Here is a 22,731-nt window from a genome sequence, read left to right as displayed (position 1 = left end):
GCCATGGATGGGTGAAAGCTAAGGAACTTACATAAAGTGGAGCCTGGTAGTTTCAAACACTTACCAGCAGAAATCAAGTCACAGCAGAAACAAAATATGGTGGTGTCATATTACTGAAAGGACATTTTAGTTTGAGACATCCAACCCATGCCATCTGCTCAGCCTAAGACTGAGAAGAGGATGTGGTCAGATTTGGTGCAGCTATGAAATAGTAATAATATTATTGTAAGTTGTCATCATGAAGTAAAGAACAGGTGACAGACTTTTAAAGAATAAATGATTAATTATCCATCATTCATTGTCAGTGTGTCATTGTATACAAGGTTCAGTCTTCATTTAGGGAAACAATGAGAAGTGCAGCAACAGATTACTTGATCAATACAGGAAGAAGGAAACGATCAATGTATGTTTTCATGTGGCTGTGCTGCCTTGAAGTTACTGTTTCTCACAGAGAACAAGTGCAAAAGAGCCACATGAATATTTTAGCAATAAGTCCCTGTAATTTTCAGAACGGGTCTTCCAACCTAGACACATATAGGTTGCTTGGCCCTACTTTCTGATTTGCTCCTGTGCAGGCCTCCTTCACTGTGCAACTACTACCATAGGGGCAATAGGTGCACACAGCTCTTACACAGACTGCAAATGTGGAGCACAGAGGTCACAGTGTGCCTTCTAGAATTTGTGTTTGTGTGTCATTATGTGCTAGTTATTGTGCCATGTTCATAGAAAATTAAATGTCAGTGCTCAGTAGTGGCTGTACAACTTCCAACTGTCTGCAATTGACATTTCTTTCATGAAAGTTAAGTTGACATCGATTAATATCTCCTGATGTCAAAAAAAAGCTGTGCTACACAAAGGTGGAAAGTAACTAAGTACATTTATTCAAGTACTGCACTGAAGTACAACTTTGAGGTATCTGTACTTTGAGTATTGTCATTTTCTCCTACTTCATACTTTGACTTTACTAGATTTCAGAGAAAAATACTGTACTTTGTACTCACATTTGTTTGATAACCTTAGCTACTAATTACTTTTCAGAATAATCACAAGATTTATTGATCCTTGGTGTAAAATTCAAGTTACCCAGCAGCAATTCAAATTATAAGCATATAGGTAGTTAAAATTAGCTTTACAGTTAACAGCTGAAACATTAAATGTGAGGTACACAGTAATATATAAAAAATTATAATTGAATACAATGATGTACATGATTGTAAACTGTGCAATTTGGTACTTTAAGTAAATTTTAGGATCATATTTTTGCACTTTTACTTGTATCAGAGTATTTTTACACCATGGTATTGATATTTTTCCTTAAGTAAACAATCTGAGTATGTCTTCCACCACTGGTGCTACACATTAACAGGCTCTCAGTGTCACTGGACCAGTTGAATCAGCCCCCCTCAGTTCCCCACTTCCACTGTCCTTACACTTTGTCCTTGCATCTTTTGTGGATGGGATGAAGATGCAAGGAAAGACAAGGGAAATGTGGATGTAATTAGTGGAAATGAGAGTCACCTTTTCAAAACAGTGTTTTTGAACATCGTAGTATATGTTTACAAGAGAAAAGGCTTTAAGGTCAGAGACTAAGTGGTTAGTTTTGCACAGGCACGTGTGGTTTATTTGCCCATCTCTATTAAAGTGTAACACACAGCCATCTCCAAAATCTTCCTGGGAGATACGTCCAGGATTGACTCCTATGCAGATGGTGATGGTACTGTTTCACCAGCTCCCACTGTGATGCTCTCATGGCTAATGACTTCTGGGCACTTGGTTTGATGACAGTTTCATCAATAGTCGCTCAAGCAGTCAGTTTGGAGTTTTATTTGCATTTGCATTTGCATTTGCGCTCAGCCATTTCTTCAGGGCACAGGCTGTCAGTGCTAACTGTTGGAAATGACTGACTCTTTATGCCACATTGACAACCGCTGCTACCTCAGGTATGGCTGTTTGCAGTGATAATCACATCAAAGACTAGTCGACATCATGTTGAAAAGGTTGGCTCTGCATGGTGAAGTTGACCAGTCAAATAATCTGTGAAACCCTTGGTACTCACATTGACATATGGTCAAACTGTGACCGATCCACATACAACAGCTATGGGGACAGGGACAAACTCAAGTTATTAAGGAAATACACACAAACCATACAAGTGACAGGCATCTCAGTCTGTTATTGTATCTGTGGATGGGGAGCACATAGGACTTCTGTTTAAAATAATCTGTATTTTGCCAGGGAATAAAATGTTTTTTCTTAGATAGTTTAAGTGTGGACTCAGCTATTCACTCCAAGGTTCCACATTTAATCTCTAAATATGACCACATAAATACTGGGAAATGAAACACAGCCTCTGAGGTATTAGGTATTGTCTGTTAATGTTTATGTTAGAATGAAAACAGGCTTAGTAATGATAGAAGAGGGACAGTAATCTTCCTATCAGTGGTAGTAAAATGGGTGGAAACCTACTTAGGGGGTCACATGTTATATTATCTGAAGACAGGTTAAGATGAACAACACAAACCTTTTATTGTTTTATTGCCCACATGGAGTTTGCCTAAATGACATTAAGGGCTGAGTAACATTTGAAATATGCAAAGGTGTACAGAATCGTATACGTACATGTATGCATTATATCAGTGAGTGCCCTCACAAGTATAGAAAGACAAGCATGGGTATATGGCTGTGCAAATCCCAGTGGGTTGAAGAGGAACATATGCAGAGCAGACAGTGAGGTCCCAGGGGTGTACAGGCCAGCTGCAGGGAGTGGCAATGCTTTGGTCTCACATGTTGAGACAGTACACCATGCTCATCACATCTGTACTGTAACTACTGCATATAAAATGAGTTCATGTTCCTGTAAAGAGTTCCCTTATATCATTTTCACATGTGGCCAGTACATCTACACTGGTGGGAAACAAGTCTCCATTCAACATAAAAAAGCTCATGTATCCACTTTCTGTGTTCTACATCACAACACTGATGCAAATTGGTCAAATCAGAACCACAGACTTTATATAAAGACCAATGAGGCGACAACTCCCCAAAAGTGAAGTCACCACAAGTAGATTTACCTCCTGGTAGCTGGTTGCAGTATAGGACATAAACCCCACCCCGTCCATGTTAGCAGCCGGGACAGAACTGACAAAGTAAAGTGGTAGAAGAAGAGCTGTGTGTGTACGATCAAATTTCAATATAAGGTGTGAAGTAACAACTCTATTTACAGTAATACATCTGTGGAGAGTCTGGATCTGTGTGTGTTGGAAAAAGAAACTGAGCAAAGGAATTAAGGTTTAGAAAGGACAATTGTGAAGGAAGAAACAGTCACAAATTACTAATTAGGGGGGAAAACAGTGAACGTGAAAACATTCACAGGGACACTGGAGGGGGTATAAAATTGAAGCAAGAACAAGAGACAGGAAAGGAGGGGAAAACTGAAGAATGAAAGTGAGAAACAGGTAAAGGGAGGACTTCATGGACAAATGATGTGTTTGATAGTTTAGATGGACAGAAAACATTCAAAGAGAGGAAATTAAATAGAGAAGACAGTCAATTACATGCAAAACAAGGGGGTCATAAGGATTAACTGCAAAAAAAAAAAAAAAAACGCTCACTGTCTCATTAGGTAGATGTCAGAAGGTAAAGCTGCCCTCTGTAATCACTTTGTTCTGACTCGTACTTTTAATTTTTTTTTACTATTGACATGTAAACACAATACTGTTCATCAGCCAACTAGAAGGCAACGGGTGCAGTGCTGCCCTCCAGCATATGAACACTTACAACCCAAACATCTAAACTGCTAGAAATCACATATCAAGATGAACATTAAAATGTAATTAAGGTTTGGCCAAGGGCAACCTGTCTCACTTTCAAACAAACACATACAGTACATGCACACAGATGGATGAACCTCACTTAAATTTCACTGTCAGAGATAAACTATATACAATATACCTGCTGTTATAAACAATCCTGAAAGAAAAAGAATGCTCTGATTTGACAACATTTTGTGATTCAATGCAACCATACGGTATCTGACTCCAGATCAGCAGCTGTATGTTCAAATCATGTTGAAGTCAGTGCAGTGGAGCAACGCATTCATAGATCAAGGCCCAGTCCCATTTCCTATTTCTTACCCCTACCCTTCATTTTTAAGTTAACACCCAAAAAATGGAGTTACAAGGAATAGTAGTTGAAATCTTCCCCTATGAAATGGGACAACCCTTCAAGAACTCTAGGTGTCATTGATAACTAATGATGACAATTAAGTAAACAGATGCAACAAGTTGTTGAATTTTGAATCACACAAGGCTATCTTCAGCTGTGGTGATTTCACTAAGCATTGGTTTGCGATTTTCAAAAGCAAATAACAAAATTGGAAGGATAGAAATATGTTGTTGATACCAGGGAACATTGGTGGATTTGTATGAGGTGAGTAGCATCGACTGCAAGGTAACATTTGATGTAGTTAGGGTTACTTTTATGATTGCTAATCTAGCAACACTTCCTGCCTCCTCCTTCCACAAGCTGCTAGGGTCAATGGGATTTGTTCTTGTTTGTTGTAAATCTAAGAGTCAAATTATGTTCTGTGCAAACACAAATGAAAGCATGACATTATCTAGATGAGTTAGGTTAAAATCCAGGCCAGGATTTTGACCAAGAATTTTCAGCACATAATTGCATGGTTATTTTCATGTCTGCTTTGGTTTTTGGCTAGGGTTAATGTACTGCCTAATGCTCTGTGTTTATTTCAAAATTAAACATAATTGCCTATTTAAAATGAACTGCTTACATATTTTGCCACGCAACTCTGGTCATGCCTGATCTTGTCAGCTCAGATCTACAGCATGAAGAACATGGACACTTGCACAAGTAACATGAATTTTACTTCTATCACTCTGTTCTCTGTGGTGACAGCAGTATTACTGTTATTGTTATTCCATTTTCAACCAGTTTTGTCTAAATCTCTCTATCATGTGTCATGACACAATACAAACACAGCAGTTCAACCCGCAACACTGCAACAGCAACGAGCAAACGGGTCATTGAGGGAGCCAGCCTATCAACCAGTGAGCAAACCTGGCTGTGGTTCAGTCTGAGATGAAAAGTGATGTAAAAAACATTATATTATATGACTATGTTTCCACTATCAGAACCTAATGAGCGGTATACCCCATACTTCCCTTAACCATTATCCAGCATAGCCTCCGGAGTTGATGCGGACTGTCCTGCTTTTTTTCTCCACTGTATTTTCTCTCTGTTGGCCTCTGTTTAGAGGAGGGAGGGGCCACTCCTCTCTCACAAGTCATTTTTACACTGATGTGGTGCCTGCGGATGAGTGCGCTCCCAGCACCTCATCCGCCTACCCTGGTTCCATCAACAGCTCCGCCCGACAAGTGCTGGAGCGTACCCCTGGTGGCGATGCACACCAGCTCCCAATCAGCAGAGCAGTACTTAAGGTGAGCATTGGTGTGTTCTCGTCGCCAGATGATCTCTCGACGTACTGCTATCATCAGTAAGCAGTCCGATCTGACTAATCTGTGTTTCCTTTTTTGTGTCTTGATGATCCCTGTGTTTTTTTGCATTTATCTGAACAGTACTGATCTGAACTGAACTCAGAATCACTGTATGAGCTGATTTTTGCTTTGTGCCAGTAGAACTCCCCTTGAGCCTTTTTTGAACGAACTATTGTTCAAGGGAGCTTGGGTTTTGTTTGCTTTTTTTTGCACCCTGCTATCTCTTCGCAATCTGAGATTTTATTTAAGGTTTATCCTGTGGGACGGTCCGCGCCATCCACGGCGATTCAGCTTCCCAGACGCCCCTTCCACACTGGCGTTGAACTGGGCTGCACTCTCTGTAGCTGTGACCCACAGCTTCCCCCACCAGCGGATCCATGCACCGGCCATCAGTCATCTCGCCACCTCCTGCCTCCCTGCACAGCATCGTTCTTCAGATCCAGGTTCCCATCATTGTTTCCCACATAGTCAGTATTGATCTGCTTAGTCTTCTCAGACTCCTCCTCTGTTCTCGATTTAGTGGCTGCCTCTGCTCGCTGCACCCCACCACGGGTTGCTCACCGAGTGGTCCAGTCGACACAGCTCCCAGTCGTCCGTACCAGCCGTAACATCCACACTACTCCTTACACCTTCTGTTACTCTAATCACAAGCCAGCCTGTAAATTCAGACAGCAGGCCGGCACCCCGCACCAGAGGTGAGACGCGACGTCGCTCGGCATCAACTGTGACGTACATTTTGCGACAGTAATCTACAAGCCAAAATAACAATGGTGGGAGAGTTTAGTGTGGATGTAGCTTTGATGGTCTTCAAACATTTATTTCACTTCATGCAAAATTGGTTAGCATGTTTCTTGCTATGTGTGTGAATGTCATGGGTAATAACTGTAATCAGCACATTCATGACATCAGGAGCGCTTTGACCTACAAGTTAGAGAGAAGCTGAGAACAGTTTGAGGCAGGGAGACATGCGGACTTCAGTTGCCAGTGATAGTGTCACACATATATTACATCATCAAAACATAGCACTTTGTCCCAGACTGCCTTCTCCCCTTTGTTTCACCTCTGGTACTACCTCCCAGAGGAAGACCAGAGGCACAACGAAAATGGCCTGCCATTCTGGCTTTGCACCTTACACACAGAAAACAAGTTGGGCTTCAGGGGCCACATGCATCTCAAGGTGGTGGTGGAAAAAACTATATTTGAGAAGGGGTGGGATGAAAATAGTGGCCCATGTCCCATAAACTCTCTTTACATTGAGGCACAGACCCACTGTAAAGAATGCTGGGTTGATCCAGATACTTTGAAACAGAGGGAGTTAAACTGGGGACTTGATTTGATTTGATTTGATTTATTCTTTCAAGCATGTAAAACAGTTGATATGACAACACACATAATTTTACACATATCCAACAAATGCTAATCCAATATCAATTTGCTTATACCTAATACATGCTTGAATGGAGTAGGAAGAAGTCAGACTTATCCAGTCCTACCCCAAGACATCATCTTACCATCATTGGTTTGCAAGGGATGGTATGTGTTTACCTCTGATTTATAATGTACTGCCAGACACAGACCCAACCAGGGCATTTTTCAGTGAATTGCTAGCCAACACGGAAACCAAACACCTCTATACTAGAGAACCTGTATTGTTTCCAAAGGACAAAACAATGTGCTTTTCATTCTATTCTAATGCACATTCTCTTTCATTTCCTGACAGATAAAGACAAAGCAGGAGTTTCTGGCTCAACAGTAACTTATACGATTCCCAATCAGGAGGTTGTGTCTCAACTCAAACTATGGTTTCTGAAACTAAGCTAATGTTGACACTGTCCTCCTGTAAAAAAAAAACAAAAAAAACAAAACAATAGTAATTATGACAACTATGACACAAGCAAAGCAGTAAGTTAGGTGACACAGTATATAAAACAAGAAAGTATATGTTCGGAGGAGGTTGGGGTGAATGGCAAGGTGCATAACAGGACTCACCCCTGGTGAGCAGGAGTCAGTTTCAGTGTGTGATGTGTGTTTTTTCATTTAGTCTTATACCTAACCAAGTGGTTTGTGTAACTAAATGTAATGAAACCTAGACTGTTTCATCATCATACCAACATGTTCATGACAGTTTCCATGACAGTGGAATGTCGTTATGCTTGCCTTCATATTCGTTGCTGTTGTCATTAATGTTGACTGAGTTCTTGTATTTCTGCCTGCCAACTTAAGTAGCACTATTTCAGGAGATGTTCCTATAGGTCATATGAGAGGGAAGGGATGAGTGACTCACATAGGCCATATAGGCTGGAGGACTTTCATAGGGTTGATGTAGTATTGCTAATGCCTTCCTCAAAATGGATCGATATATGGTGAGGGTTTTGGTGTTTGACTACAAAATTGAGGATAAGGTAGCATAATGTCTCAATTAGAGCTAAACTTTGGTCCTGGATCGACTGAGAACATGAGAGGCTGGTTGGAGTTTTTCATGGGATTACAGCAGACAACAGACAAAAAAGAAGTGATGAGTTGAAGTACCTCAGGGAGTCTATTGCAAAGAGAAGAATTACTGAGAAATCTATTTTGATGACAGACTGCATTGAAACTAACTGTAAGAAACTGGCTCCACCTGGATATTCACCTAAACCTGGCAGGATATAGCCAGAAACACACACACACACACACACACACACTCAGTCTTTCCAGGACACCATTAAGGTATGCCAAAGCAAAAGCAAATATTATTCTATAAGGAAACTGCAGTGTTTGGCAGATGTACCTTACAGGTGGAGGATGTTTACATAGCCTTGCGTCTATGGAGCCAGGACAGAGAATTAGCAAAAATGGTTCACCTGCACCTCAAGGTTCAAGAATTATTGACAAAAATGCAAAGCACTAGCTGGATGGAGTATTGCTTAAATATTTGATTATGTTGACCGCATGTTAAGACAAACTGTGTGTACCAAATATCATTTATTTGCATGTCAAGGTTTGCCAGTTTTTTTGTTTGTTTTGTAGTAAAAGAAATAACCACTTATTTTTCAATAACTTTATATATAGCCATAAGGTGGGGCTGTTGTCATGGAACCAGAAATAATTTGTTTCATGGTTCATGAGTCATTAACCATAACAGGAAGTTTTTATAACTTACTACTAGGTGTCAGTATGGGTATCAGGCTTTAATACAGTATGTTTAGAACATGAGAAGGGGGATGTCTGTACCAAAAATGATTTGCTTGCTTGTCACAGTTTGTGAATTATTAGTCAAAATGCAAAATTACTGCATTATAAAGTGATAACATGGCCAGCCTATTTGACTTCCATCTCATTTACAGAAGTTTTGCCAGAGGAGAAAAAACAATTAATGCTGATAATCATGACATGAAAATCAAAACTGTAATTAATTGCATTAAGAAGGGCTGTATTCCATATAAGTGTACTAGTTCTATAAGAACTTATAATTCTTATAATGAGAATGTGAAGACCTTCACTGTCATTACTTACTGCCACAGCTAAATGGAATAGAAAAATTATTAAAGACCCTAAGGGCCTTAAAGGGCCTGAGGAAATTTTCCTGTACAGGGACCTGCTGTTTTACCTGACCAGGTGTAACCTACAAGCAGCTGGCCAGTGAAGCCCCCCCATGGCAGTGAATGATCAGCTCAGCTCATCAGTGCTGGTACCCCAGACGTTTTGACTGCTTGAGGCCAGTGTGTCTGTTGCATGTGATGTGTTTCTGGTTAACAAGCGGATTAATGATCCATGATGTTATTGTCAGCGCTACACTACCTTTTGGAATTATTTTCACTACTTTGGGACTGTATGTGGTTGTGTGGGGGAAGACACAGTGACCACCTGTTGGATTTACTGACCTTGGAGCTACTTGAAAGGGAGTGAAGGGAACTTAATGGTAAGTTAAAAAAAACATGTTGCATGCCTGTTAATGCCTTGTTTCTGTAACATTAGAGAGAATTGTTGTAAGGCTGGAGAAGTTACTATGTCAACATTATGCCAGTTCAAATATGGGGTTTCTCAATTACCTGCTCTGTTTAGTGTTACACGTCTCTTTTCATTGGTACACATAATTACAAACTATTTGGAGTTATGATGGGTTCAAAGCTAATCTATCGGTACCACAGATTAAACATTAAATGGCTTGAAATGAGCAAAATGAGCATGCCATGAGGACTTTAAAGTTATTAGTTCCACCAATACTTATCCTGCAACCAGCCTGACGCAGCTTTATGACTATCAGTGTGTACGTTTCTGGGCAAGAAAAAACCTTTACATTTTTGTTTTTATTTATGGTTGTTTTAATCCATTTTATTTTAATATGAATGACCTTGTTTCAAGGTGCTGTAATTATATTAGCAGAAGCCATGGCATTAATGAGTACTTAAAGTTCAATAACAGAGAATAACACAGCAATGAGGAAATAAATGTGTCACTGTCTTATTACTATAAACCAAATGTACTAGTAATGTAAGAGGGTATTTGTAGAACATGTCTCATCTGATCCATGCATCATGTGAAAATAAGCTTACATAAGGTGAAAAAAAATTTTTTTTTTTTTAAATCAAGTGGACTAGGTTTTTGGTCGAAGACCTTACATAAGAAATGAATCTGGTGTTCTATCTGGAAGACAATCAGATAGAAATCTAGTTCTTAATTCTTTGACAAAAACCCTGTGCTTGTGCTCCATTAACTTTGTAGTGCTCTATAACTGCAGTCGCGGCCACAGAGATAAGCTGTTGACTAAACAGTGGATCACACCTAAGAGATCCTGGCATGTCATGCATGTTGAAACACCACAAACCACATAGTTGGCCTTTGCTACTACTTGCACAAAGTTGGATCCAGCTGGAGGCAGGAATTCTCTTCTCATGGAAACATGGGATGAGAGGGAAAAAAGAGGAATAATTTAAAGCACTTCAGAAGGCTTCTTTTAAATGGTCTTATATAAATCAAACCAAAACTACAGATTCACAGTCTGTCATTAAACACAACATTCATCATGTGCAACAATTTACATTTTATTGATAAGTAAAGTAGATGTATATGGCTCTCAGCACCGTAGTTGCTGGGTTAATAGAGACAACATGACTCCATGGTGAGCTTTAACTTAAGTCCATTCCATCAGTCAACAAGACTTTTTTTGTATTTTGTGCAAAGGTTCATTGTATAGTCATATTTTACAAACCATTCAGGTCTGCCAGTCTACAAGCTGCACCCACATACAAAATTGGTTTTATTTCACAGTTCAGGATAATGATTAGCAAGTTCATCTGAACCAGTGGGTAAAGATAAAGCAAAGTCCTGATCATTACAAGGCTGTGGCAGCTATCAATTAAATTATGTTTGATATAATGGCATGTCACACAATGCCTTACAGTAATGCCAATGCAAACATTATTGTATTTAAGAAGCAAAACTAAAAACCACCTTGTTCTGCTTCCTGATGTTCAAATGGCAACCTAACACTTTGAAACGTATGTGCAAGTGATGCATGGGCATCAGTCACATTTTCCTCTTTTCTCTGCATACAACTTGTCTTTTCAAGGCCACTTCTTTCCTGAATGTTAAGAATCTGGTAATCTCAGCTTTCCTTTACCATCAGCTGATCTGCTGCCAAACGAATCACAGGAAGAAGGGGGCACCATCTTGTTACTTTCTTTGTTTCTGGAAGATATATTGTATACCATTTATAGGTTCTATCATGTCTGTAGCAGTGGTTTTGTTTTCATCATAACAGTCGCACAGTACGTGACATGCATATACGATGCATACTCCAAGGGCCATGGATAAACACAGCAAAACCAATAAAGAAACAAACAAACAAAAAACTTTATCAACTATTAAACCACATCAGTAATGACAGCAGAAGCTGTCTCTGACCCAGAATGTCCCATCACTGGCAAACCAGTCACACAATGGCATATATGCAGACTCTGGCAATTATTATTATGTCATGTGGCCTGCTTACATTGTTTTAGCAGCTACTGCCAACATTCTCCCAACCCCAATGCTTTCAACTCAGCATCCAGATTAGCTGATATTTCTCCCTGCCCAGTAATAAATCTTTGCATCCACGTGCCCTCACTACCATATGCATCACAGTGAGTCTCTGGATCACTGGAAGAAGTTGCTCTTGAAAGAACTTTTGATGCCATGAAGAAACACATGACCAAAACCAGAGGCAGAATTAGACTTTCTTTGTGGGCATGGAGCAAGAAACAAAGCCACTGACCAGAACAGTTGAATCCATACATTTGCATGGTAAACACAGAACACTGACCAGAAAGGAAATGCATGCATGAAGTAGTGAACACAGGCAACAGCCTCCGTTAAGTTCATGACGAGAACAAAGGGAAATACACAAAACTGTGGCTGCTGGACTAAGATGCAGGTGAATCACTCTAGGTGGCAGTTAATGAACAAGAGTTCACATGCTGTTTAAATACAGAGTGTAATGAGAGCATGTATTGAATGCAGTGAAGCTGGAGTAGAGACAGGTGCCAGGTAAGAAGGCAGAAGTGCACCAAAATAAAATCCTTTAACAAGAAGCTGCTGGGAATCATGACAGTTCTCCATTGACACACTATACTATAAATATGTTACAAGTAACATGTGAAGTACAGGCTATTTTGCACTGTGCAGTCTGTCAGTGCATGTTCTCTTATTGCTCTCAGTGTATTACATTGCAGATACTACCTGAAGTGCTTTCCCAATGTAACTTCTTAGTTTGAAAAGCAAGAAACTGGCAAAAAGAAAGTCACTGTCTTAAATCAAGTCATTTTAATGCCTCTGCACTGGCGGCAGCTTCGGCCAGAGGCATTATGTTTTTGAGTGGTCCATCCAGCCCATTCTTGTGAACATGACATGTTTATTCAAATTTAGCATAAATGTCTACTTGGACTCAAAGATGAACTGATTAGATCTTGGTGGTCAAAAGGTCAAGGTTAGTGCCCTCACATCTGGTTAGTAGAAACAAGTGGTAATTCAAGTTTCAAAATATAACCCAACATCATAAATCTTTCTTTCTTTCTTCTCATAAATTAGAAATTTGCCTCAAGTGGTTAGCTCTCAGTAGACAGTGTACAGTGCAGGCTGGGGTGGGTAACATCTTTTATGGATGCTTTGGAGCACTTCGAATTATGGCTACTTGAAGTGTGGCCGTGTGATGTTTTCCCTAAAGATGCACAGGCACCAAATCCCCTGGAATGAGTTAGCACAAAAGCAAGCACACCGCTCATTTGACTGGAAGACAAGACTGTTGGAGTTTTTCCACTGTAGGAACCTACTGAAACATCCTGGGTTCTGTGTTTGTTTCCACTGCCATGTGCCAGCTTTTGAAGTGCGTTCCAGGAGCTAAATTTCAGCGCCACTCGGGAGGTAGTACTAAAATCAAGTTTCAAGTACCTGAGAGGGGAGGGGGTTGTCACCTGTGACTGGATAAATGTTAGAGTCATCACAGCTCAACTATTAGCATTACAGGTTGGCCGCGGGCAAAGTGGCAAGCACGTCACATCTCTACAAGTTCAGGTTCTGTTTGTTCAACTGCTCATACAGTCTGTTTAGTGTTGCACTAATGAGCAATGTGGTCCTTGACTCACATGCTGCGTGTGTATTGTGTGTATATGTGTTTGTGGGCCCAAAGTCCTGGAGTTATTATTTTCATGAAGACCAGAGGTAGTTCATTGAATTTTACAAAAATGTTGGGGTGTAAGGTTAGAGCAAGTGTCGGCTTTGGTTAAGGTTAGGGTAAGTCTAAGTCGATGTACAGACCCTGTAAGTGATTACTGCAGGACTGTTTGTGTGTGCATGTGTATGTGTGTGCTAGAAGTGCAGCCCTGCCCTCGTGTAAACAGAAAATGACACAAGGAAAAATGCAGTGGAAAAACAAAGTGGAACGAAACGCATCAGCCCATCACGTTATACTGGGTGACAGTTATAGGAAGCATGAGGTGTACAGTTCAGTGAGTTCCTACAGTAAGAAAGGAAGAAAAGAAAAGAGAGAGATCAAGACACAAAAGAATAAAAACAAAGAATAGGAACATAAAGAAAAGCCAGCAGAGAACACAACAAGAGGAGGGGAGGTAACTGAGTCCACAGTGCTTTGTTCCCTGCTGTGATTACAATGAACCATTTGACCATCTACTCATACTTAGTTACCATCAGTTACATTGATCACATATTGTATCATCCTACAGGGCATATATAACTGTTCTACAGGCCACTTGCATAGTAATCACCCCCATTTACCTTCAGTAGGTTTAGTTCTTCTTCATTACATAACCAGTCAGCTGCTGAATATAATAACCTAGTAAGCTCTGACAACCATTTTCTTTCCCAAAATGTCAAACTATTCATTTAAAGCTAAACTGTTAATAACTCCTTATTTGTAGCTTTATCATTTTGTTATTTATCTCAGCTTGACAGATTCTATGTTGTTTTTGTACAAAGCTTGTAGTTGGGAGTAGTGCAGAATACCGGTACTGAAGCCTAAACCACTGGTAGAGAAGCGTTTCCAATCAGGGTATGGAGGCACCAACATTTTAAGTGGTAATCAATAGTCCACAGCATCAGATCAGATGGTCTTATAAATAACTGTACTCAGTGATATTTATGACTTCGTTAAATCAAAGGATTCCAAATTGTCATGGTGTCTTTGTTTAACAGTTATTTTCATTATTTCCACAGTGGGCACAGCTACTGTTAAGTCAGCTACTAGTGGTGTACCATTTTGTGACCAATAATTACTATTGACTTCAGACATCCAGGAACCAGAGGACATATGCTCATGATATACTGCTGATATATTGTAAAATAAAAGAAAGGGTAATACGGAAACATGCATCCTAGCTATGTTGATTGCTAAGGCTATTCTGCATTTGTATATTTTAGCAACTCGTCTAAGGTGTGCCATGTCTGCAGTGGCACACAGGGAGCTCAACCTGGGAATGTGCTGTTAAGTGGCTATAATTTGATTTGTCAAACTGGAGACAGGTTAATCTATCAACAACTCAATCTAAAAAAAAAAAAACACAATCTGCTTGTTTATTTGTCTGGTTTGTAAAATGATGGATCTCATTTTCCAAGGTTTTCCTACCAATGTTCTTGTACAATTAAAATTTTAAAAATCTATATACATCTCCAGCTCTTTCGAAAGAGATCATGTCAAATAAATCAGTCCCTGCTTTGCCTTCATCACTGTCTTCTGAGGCCTTGTCTCCCTCTCCTCTCTCCCACAGCTGTACTGGGCTCTGTATCCAACCTTTGCCTTTCACTGCAGCCTGACTGTGCACCAGAATTTTTAAGATGAAGTTTTTGTTTGTTTTTAGTACTCATAAGACCGCATAAGGGATCCATGCTCCAATCACAATTGCACCGTGCACTGGCAGTGGTTCTGTGTGGCCTCGTCTCCCTCCACTATCTATGGCCGGCTCAGACCCACTCTGTCCACCTGCTCACCTTTCATGTGTTTCTATCACTAAACGCTGCGGCAGCAACAGTAGACTGTTGTTGACTTGCTTTACATGAATAACAGAGGTTTGATAAAGCAAAGGGGTGGCTACAGTTTGGCATTAATACAGAGATGTTCCCTGCTAGGTTTTTGAGCAAGTCTCCCCTATTCCACCTAATCAGAGAAGGCAAAAATGAGGGGTGGAAGCCAGAATAATCCAAAATGCTTCAAACTGTTGTAGAGGCAACAGAGAGGAGGATACTTGTTAGTGTGTCCACTCAGTTTTATGGTCATTTTGAGACTGGAGCTACTGTTGTTGTCATTGTGGACGGTCATCAAAAAAAGCTGTTTCTGATATATTTTTTTTCTTCACAAATTACAGCAATAAAGAATCTGTAACTGAATTGGATTAATACAGCTTGACTATATCACTAAAAATGAAAGAAATCTGTATGTGCAGGTATTTCTTCAACTAATCATCAGATGCTTGTGATGCTTGTTACATTATAAATGTAGCCAATTAAAAAAAAATTACTTTCAAAATAGAGCCTTCAGGTAATCAAGCACTAGCAGGAGACTCAAAAGCAAACCACCATTACCTCAATCCACTAGGCTCCACCCAGCCCCTCACCTACATCCTCATCAATTGTACTGATTGACAGTCATGGCTCCCACCCTTCATTTTGGCCTTCTCTGATTAGGTGGAAGGGGGAGGCTTGCTCAAAAACCTAGCAGGGAACATCTCTGTATTAATGCCAAGCTGTTCAATGAGTCTGGGTTAGAGAAGCAATTGACAGCATCTCTCCACATAAGGACATGTTTTGAAGCATATTTAAATAAAACAATATTTGAAAAAAGGTACACACCCTAGCTAGATTAAATCAATTCCTAATAGTTGTCAGATGTTGGAATATGATATAAATGAAGTGACCTCTGTGTGCTTGCATCTTCCTTTAGTCCAAAGGTCTTGTCTGGCCTGTAATACAGTAGTTAGTGTTGACACATGGCCAAGCATTCTCCAGGGAGAAAGCCACATTTACCGTACCACTGCATGGATCAGTGAACCAGTCACCTCCATTCTGCTAAACCACAGAAACCCATCAAGTACAGGTAAACAGAAGACAGAGTGTGTGTGGGTATGTGTATGTGACTGTTAGTGTATGTCTAAGGCGCAAGTGCTCTTCACGATCTACTGTACTAATGCTGACCTACTTTATCACTGTTTGCCCCCAATGGTTAAATATAGTATTGTTGTGGTGGAACAGTAAGTATTCATTATGTCACCATGGACATGAGCATTAAGGTGTGAAATGAAAAGTGGCAAATTAAGGAAGCACTGAATCTCTGGCAATAAAGTGGAAAAAAAATGGTGTCTGAATCAAATCCACATAAGCCTTCACTATAGCCTTAGTCCTGGTGTTGTTGTATGTTATTGTACATACAATGTTATTGTAGGCTCTTCTTGCAAAGAGAAGACAAAGTATTCCAGTACCTAAACAGTCGAAAGACATAACTTGGCAACAGAGGTATATCCTTGAGGTAAATATGCAACCTCTCCATCATTGCATACTTTCTGGTAAACAGAAGAAAGTGCTGCCACTAACCACTGTAACAGTTCCAGCTTTTAATTCATTCATTAGTCATGGGCTTTACAACAGACACGAGAAACCTACAAAGAGGAAACCAATGTCCTATCAGGTCTCATTCATATGGTGCAGGAGATTCACACAGTGATGTGTTCTGTCATTTAATAGGTGAAGGTGGAGTGATGGAGTTGGTTAGCTCCTCAGCTGCATTTGTAAACTATATAAGAAAATGTAGTGTATAAAAGGTAGGCTTAAGCTTGTACCCTTTCAATCAAACAGCATTGTGATTGTACTTTTTGACTGTATGTAACAGCGTGTAACATAAACAAAATAAATAAATAAATAGAAAACTAAATAACTTAAAAACCTTTTCTTAGTGTGTAACTGAAAGGCCAATGAATGCAAAATATAGTTCCTCCCTACAGGATATTCATTCCTTTGACCTATTACTACATAAAAGACATGAATGCCCAGACAGATTAAGGTGAATTTACAACATAGTGAATGTCACTTGTATAACCAGTAGTCCAGTTTAATATATTTTCCTATTGTCTGGTTGCACAGATGTTTTACAGATAATTCAAACTGCCGTTATAGCACACCTACACACGCGCCCACACAGCAGGGATTATTTTCTTCCTGTTTCACCGTCATTGCGCCACACACTCTTGATTGCATTTCTGACACTGGTACTGAATGACCATTCTGGTGTTTCCCGAACCTTTCATGATCGATCTGATAGATGCACAACACGTCATAAAACGGGATCATCAGCTTGACTGGAGAAAATAGTGAACTACCAGTAACCATTTGTGAGCATTTGAAATAACAATGCAACAAGTTTTCTCTTAAACTCAGTAGTGCACTTAGCCAGTGGGGGCCCTTGGGGGCCGCTGCTATGATTCTGAGGGGCAGTCACCAGCTATCCAGTCTCTCCTTCTTTCTGGCTGGATAAAAGCGCCATGTTAAGGGAGTAGCGCGCTTCTCCGCGCACTGGGAGCGGGAGAGGCGGGTGGGAGTGCTTACCTTGGCAGTCGCCCTTTTATACCTCATGGCCGCTTGTTCTACAAGGTTGTGAACTTTAATATTTCCATTGCCACACGGAACGACCACTCGGGTCCTCCCGAAACACACCGTCACTTTCATTCCTCCTCCGTTGCGTTAATCCCAATGAGGAAACAGCCGCATCAAAACAATAACCATTCCCGGCGTGCGAAGGTTAAAGACGAAATCCCCAGCTGTTGAGAAACGACTTAAATGTCGCTTTGTCTTGTCCTGTTTCCACGGAAGAAAACTGCGGCAGATCCAGCAGTAATGCAGGGTGGCGTCCTCCTTGTGCTGTGTTGACTCACATACAGAAACTTCCTAACAAAACGCCTCTCCTGGGAGAGTGCACAACAGGACTGTCACTGCGGGTGCGACCACATGATGGAGCAGGCACATTCTTCCAACACTATCCAATCCAATGCAGGTCACAGCTTGACGTCGACGGGGGAAAATTCGTCGAAATTTTATATTACTTTGCTTTTATATCATAAAACATGCGCTGTAGCCTATGTGGGTTTACAGGCATATTGGTGTGATAGAAAACCTTCTGAAGCTGAAGTCCAGTCTTACCTGGGGCAGGTGCTTTGGTTTGAGGAGTACTTGTTTAATAGAACAAAATAAGGGGCTGTCACTGAATCCTGCAAAGAGAGATGTGAATTCTTTCCAGATGAATAATTACCTGCTGTTCCTACATTTCAGTGTCTTCTGGAATCAGACAATACCTTATCAGAAATCCTGATCCAGGCTAAAGTTGGGTACTGCAGTAAGTGTCAGACAATTTCCACATTTGGATTTGAGGTGTCTGATTACTTGGATGATTCATCATATGGTAGCCTACACCAAAACAAATGTTGAATTTCATTTGGAATGAATGAAGTGAACTCCCCAGCAGCATAGGGTGTATGAGTTGTGTACTTTCACTTAAATTTGTGCACTTTTAAGGTGCTCTAAATTAATTAGACTTTTTTCATTAAAGGTTGTTGGGGTGGGGGTGCTCTTTTCTGGTTCAAGGGTCCTAAAACAGAGGGTGTTGTATGCTGTACAGGAAATGTTTTTAAGATAAACTGCCCACATCCAGGTGTCAAAGTTTATACAAAGTACTGAATTAAGGATCTGGATACTTTTGTAAATGAGTAAATTCAGGTAGGGATTTTTTAATAAATTAGCACAAAAAGTCTAAAACATGTTTTGATTTGTCTACTTTACATATTATCTATTTAATAATTCTTCCATACAGTCAAATGTGCAAAAAGGGGTCTGAATACTTTGGGAGGCTAATGTACAGTATGTTGTCAGAAAGAACTGCTGAGGGGACACCAAAGTCTGTATTTTAGTGAGATGCATCTATGTCTCTAACTCCAAAGTATATATTAATGTATAGCATAAATATCTGAATTGCACCACCAGATGAGAAATCTGCCTAAGGCTGGATCTACAATATGACCCAATTTACTGATAAAAGCTGCAACCTTTCTGTAGAGCTTCACTCACTCTCTGCAGCTCTTATTCATTATGAGTGGAAGACCAGGATCTCGATGCAAGATATAAGTGAAGTTTCAAGTTTTAACCCTCCTGAGCTTTCAACAGCTTTTTTTTTCTTTTTCTTTTTTTAGGAAGAGTAAGTGTAATCACCCAGCCAGCACCAGCATTCATTTCTTGCCAGATTCTTTGATGAACTTTCTTGGTAACTTTCATGCCCATTGTTTACCTCAGTTTTGTGTATATTGATTGTTCTTGTGTTTTTGTTTTCTTGTGTTTATGTTTTTGAACCTTGCCTGCCTTTGGACTCGCCTCTGTCCCTGAATTTACTGCTTAGCCTGGTCTGGACTGATTACATGCCTCTGACCTTTCATTAGCTCTTTTTTTGCCTCTGCTTCTGCAGCTCGGTTTTGGCAGGCTGTGCACTAAAATAAGCATCTCTTTTTCCCTGTGTAATAATAAACCATTACGCATTATCTAGCTTGCTAGTCTGCATTAGGGTCCTCCTTTTATATTTACTGTTTCTTTAGAAAGAAACATGACCAAATAGCACAGCCTGAGGATTGCCATGTGAGGGGATACACTGACATATTTTGTAAACACCAACTATTTCTGCCTGACCTCCAGTTTCCCAACAATCACACAACCACTGTACAAACTGAAAATGGAATCCATAATCATCAAAAAGTTACATCAATAGAAGGTTCTCATATTGTTGTCAGAACAACAGGCACATCCATAAACTTGTGTGCTGAGCTGAGTGTGCGAAACAGATTAGGATACATACAGTACAGTCGCATCTGCTCACTTTTTCTTCTCATGCACTTCATTCTTTGAAATAAAATCTTATGTAATATAATCCTTTGTTTAGTGTTTACGTAGAATGTAAACCCCTTTTTATTGGCCAGATGTTGAAACAAAGAAATTGTGCATTTAAAACTGATCACACCTGAGTGCAACTTGAAGTTCTCTGTGTGCCAGTGCAAAGACTCTGTTTTGCTCCACTTGTTATTAAGTCTGACTCTGTGAAGCTTTGGACAGATGGTCGTGTAATAATTCTGATTAATATTGCCCAAATTTGGGTAATTAGCTGAAATGTCTTGCTGGAGAACCACACACAGCATTGACAGCTTGAGTCTGGTCGCTGACATTTTGTCAAAGGTCTTCTCATTTTCCTTCTAGCTCTATCTCCCCAGTTTCTTGTCTGCCTCATATGTATATATATATATAATTTATTACCCTGTGTTCAGTGTGTATGTTGTAGCTAAAAGGTGTTTCTTGGTAGACATGTTCCAACAAGGTCCCAAGAGTGGAGGGCGTCATGAAATAGGACAAACCCTTCTGTCATAATAGACTTACCTCACCCCTGCAGAATTCAACACCCACATACACACTGCCTTTATATACTGCAGATCAATCCATACACACATGTAATCTACTGGGTACTTTGTCTACCTTTACAATCTTCTATTACCACCCTTCTTTGACTCTATTGAAGGTGTATTGAAACTTTCAACTTGTGGAACAGGCTATGAACTCAGGGGAAGATACCCTTTATATGTGGACTTAAAAATTCAAATAAAATTTGCATTATATGTACAGTGAATTCCCTAAAGTGAAGCATCATGATTTATTGTCATGGCTGTCTGGGTGGTTGCCTTTAACATCAGGCATGTCATGCAAGAAATTGCATGTTAAGGGCAGATCCAAGACCAGGCAAGATTTTGTGAGATCCAGCTGCAAAGATGGCTATAAAAAATCAAAATCACATTTATTTTTCTCCACAACTGCATATATAGGTTGATTTTTAAACAGTTTCCTTAGAGAACTGCAACAACGCCATACGGCAGGGGTGGCCAGTTCCAGTCCTCAAGGGTCGCTGTCCTGCTTGTTTTCCAACTATCCCTGCCTGATCTGCTGCTGATTATCTGGCTCAGGTGTGTTCAGCCAGTCAGAAGCTGGAAGATACCAATTCACTTTATCTTTCCTCACTCCACTTTCATCTAAGATGGTATCTGCCATTTCAGGATTCTGTGCTCTTGATCTTTATAACACCAAAACTGTAGGAAGAAGGGAGATGAGAGAAGGCATTTTGTTCCTATGTACTCATCCATTAGCTCTTCATTTCATCTTTGTCTAATTCTTGTCCAGTTCTTCATGCAGCTGCTTCATGTGAGTCTGCAGATAGAGATGTGATAATTAAGTGATAGTAGTTTCAGGTACAGAATAGTAGACTGCAGTTTTGTAATTTAAACCCCGGTGAACTGTATCATTGACAGATAAGAAAGTCTCAATTGAAATGCTTTATTATAACTCAATAATAGCTCAAGGCAATCTAACCATAACTCAGGTTAACATATTACCACAAGAAACATGGATTAAAACTTTAATCTTACAAGCTTAAAAATTTTTTACTGTGATATACCTATTATACCCAAAAAAAATTTAATAAACTAGCTAATCTGATATTTGTTTTTATAATTTTCATAATGTGTCCTTTCGTTTCACATAATAAATCCTTAATAAATCACTTAATGCATCATTTCTATATTCTGATATGTCCTGCAACCTCAACAGCACTGCTGCTCTGTATGTCTGAAAGCGCAGGCTAAATGAAATACTGTACCTTGTCTTGCCTTCTCTCTCAGAATCTTCATTCAGTGAAAATAGCTCTTACAGACAGGACAACACACTATTTAGTATTTAAACTGATACAGTAACATGCAATTATGTGAACTGCTTAAACACCCAAAACATAAATAAAACAGGACTCAGGAAGGACCCACTAACAGGCAAAAATGTACCTGAGGACCTTTATAGATTCCTCCTAGTTTGTGTGTATTGGGCAAATTTCAGCTCTTTTTTTGGGATGTGGCTGTTTTGTAAAACTTTGTTATTCCATGTTAGACTCATTCCTTCATTTGAAAAGACCTGCACTGGGAATATTTTACCCAAGGTCATGTTTTAACCATGCAGGATTCATTTCTCTAAATTATGTCACTGCTACAAGGGCATAGGTTTGGTCTGAGCACCAGTAGGGACATCACAGCAGTCTGTTGACCACATGGTGGAAGCAGTTGAAGAAGCAATGATTCAAAGGGTAAATCCCAATTCCCATATATTATTATTCCTCAATCCTTACTTGATCCAGAAGTCATTACACTCTGCCATCTTTAAGGATGTCCTAAAGCTCCTATTCTTGCTCTGTGGAGTGAGGAGTGAGGAGCAAGGAGGCTGACTGGAGGAACCATAAGTGAGGATACATGACACCATCCTTTGTGGAAGTCTTTCATGAACCAACATGCCCCTTTATCAGAAATCATCCATCCATCCATCTTCTAAACCACATAGTCCCAAATGGGGTCACGGGGGGCTGGAGCCAATCCCAGCCAGCTGTGGGCGAAAGGCGGGGTACACCCTGGACAGGTCGCCAGTCCATCGCAGGGCTTATCAGAAATCAGTTGGTGATTAGATTCTTGTAATGAAGGAAAGTTTGTTTCATTTCTGAACAGATGCTTCCTTGATTCTTCTCTTCTTATATTTTTCTTGCATTTTTTTCCTCACCTTTTACTGTACTTGGGACAGACTAAGACACAAGGAAAAGATACAAGTCAGAGAAACATGGATGTAACTAGAACACTAACCCTCACAA

The 22,731-nt window shown here is 40.0% G+C and overlaps 1 protein-coding gene across 1 annotated transcript in view; it reads right to left on the bottom strand.

Moving 5' to 3' along the window:
- Positions 1–18,483, bottom strand: part of LOC109965141 (partitioning defective 3 homolog) — a 428,297-nt gene extending 409,814 nt beyond the window's left edge. The window contains exon 1 of the mRNA XM_020608934.1: positions 17,580–18,483. Within this exon, the coding sequence (XP_020464590.1) occupies positions 17,580–17,699 (120 nt within the window). The 5' untranslated portion in view covers positions 17,700–18,483. The remainder of the gene's footprint in view (positions 1–17,579) is intronic.
- Between the last annotated feature and the right edge of the window lie 4,248 nt (positions 18,484–22,731).

This window comes from Monopterus albus, unplaced genomic scaffold (assembly GCF_001952655.1).
Source record: "Monopterus albus unplaced genomic scaffold, M_albus_1.0 scaffold96.1, whole genome shotgun sequence".
Lineage (NCBI taxonomy): Eukaryota > Metazoa > Chordata > Actinopteri > Synbranchiformes > Synbranchidae > Monopterus > Monopterus albus.
Note: the sequence above shows the minus strand (reverse complement) of the source record. Positions and strands in the feature narration are given on the sequence as shown.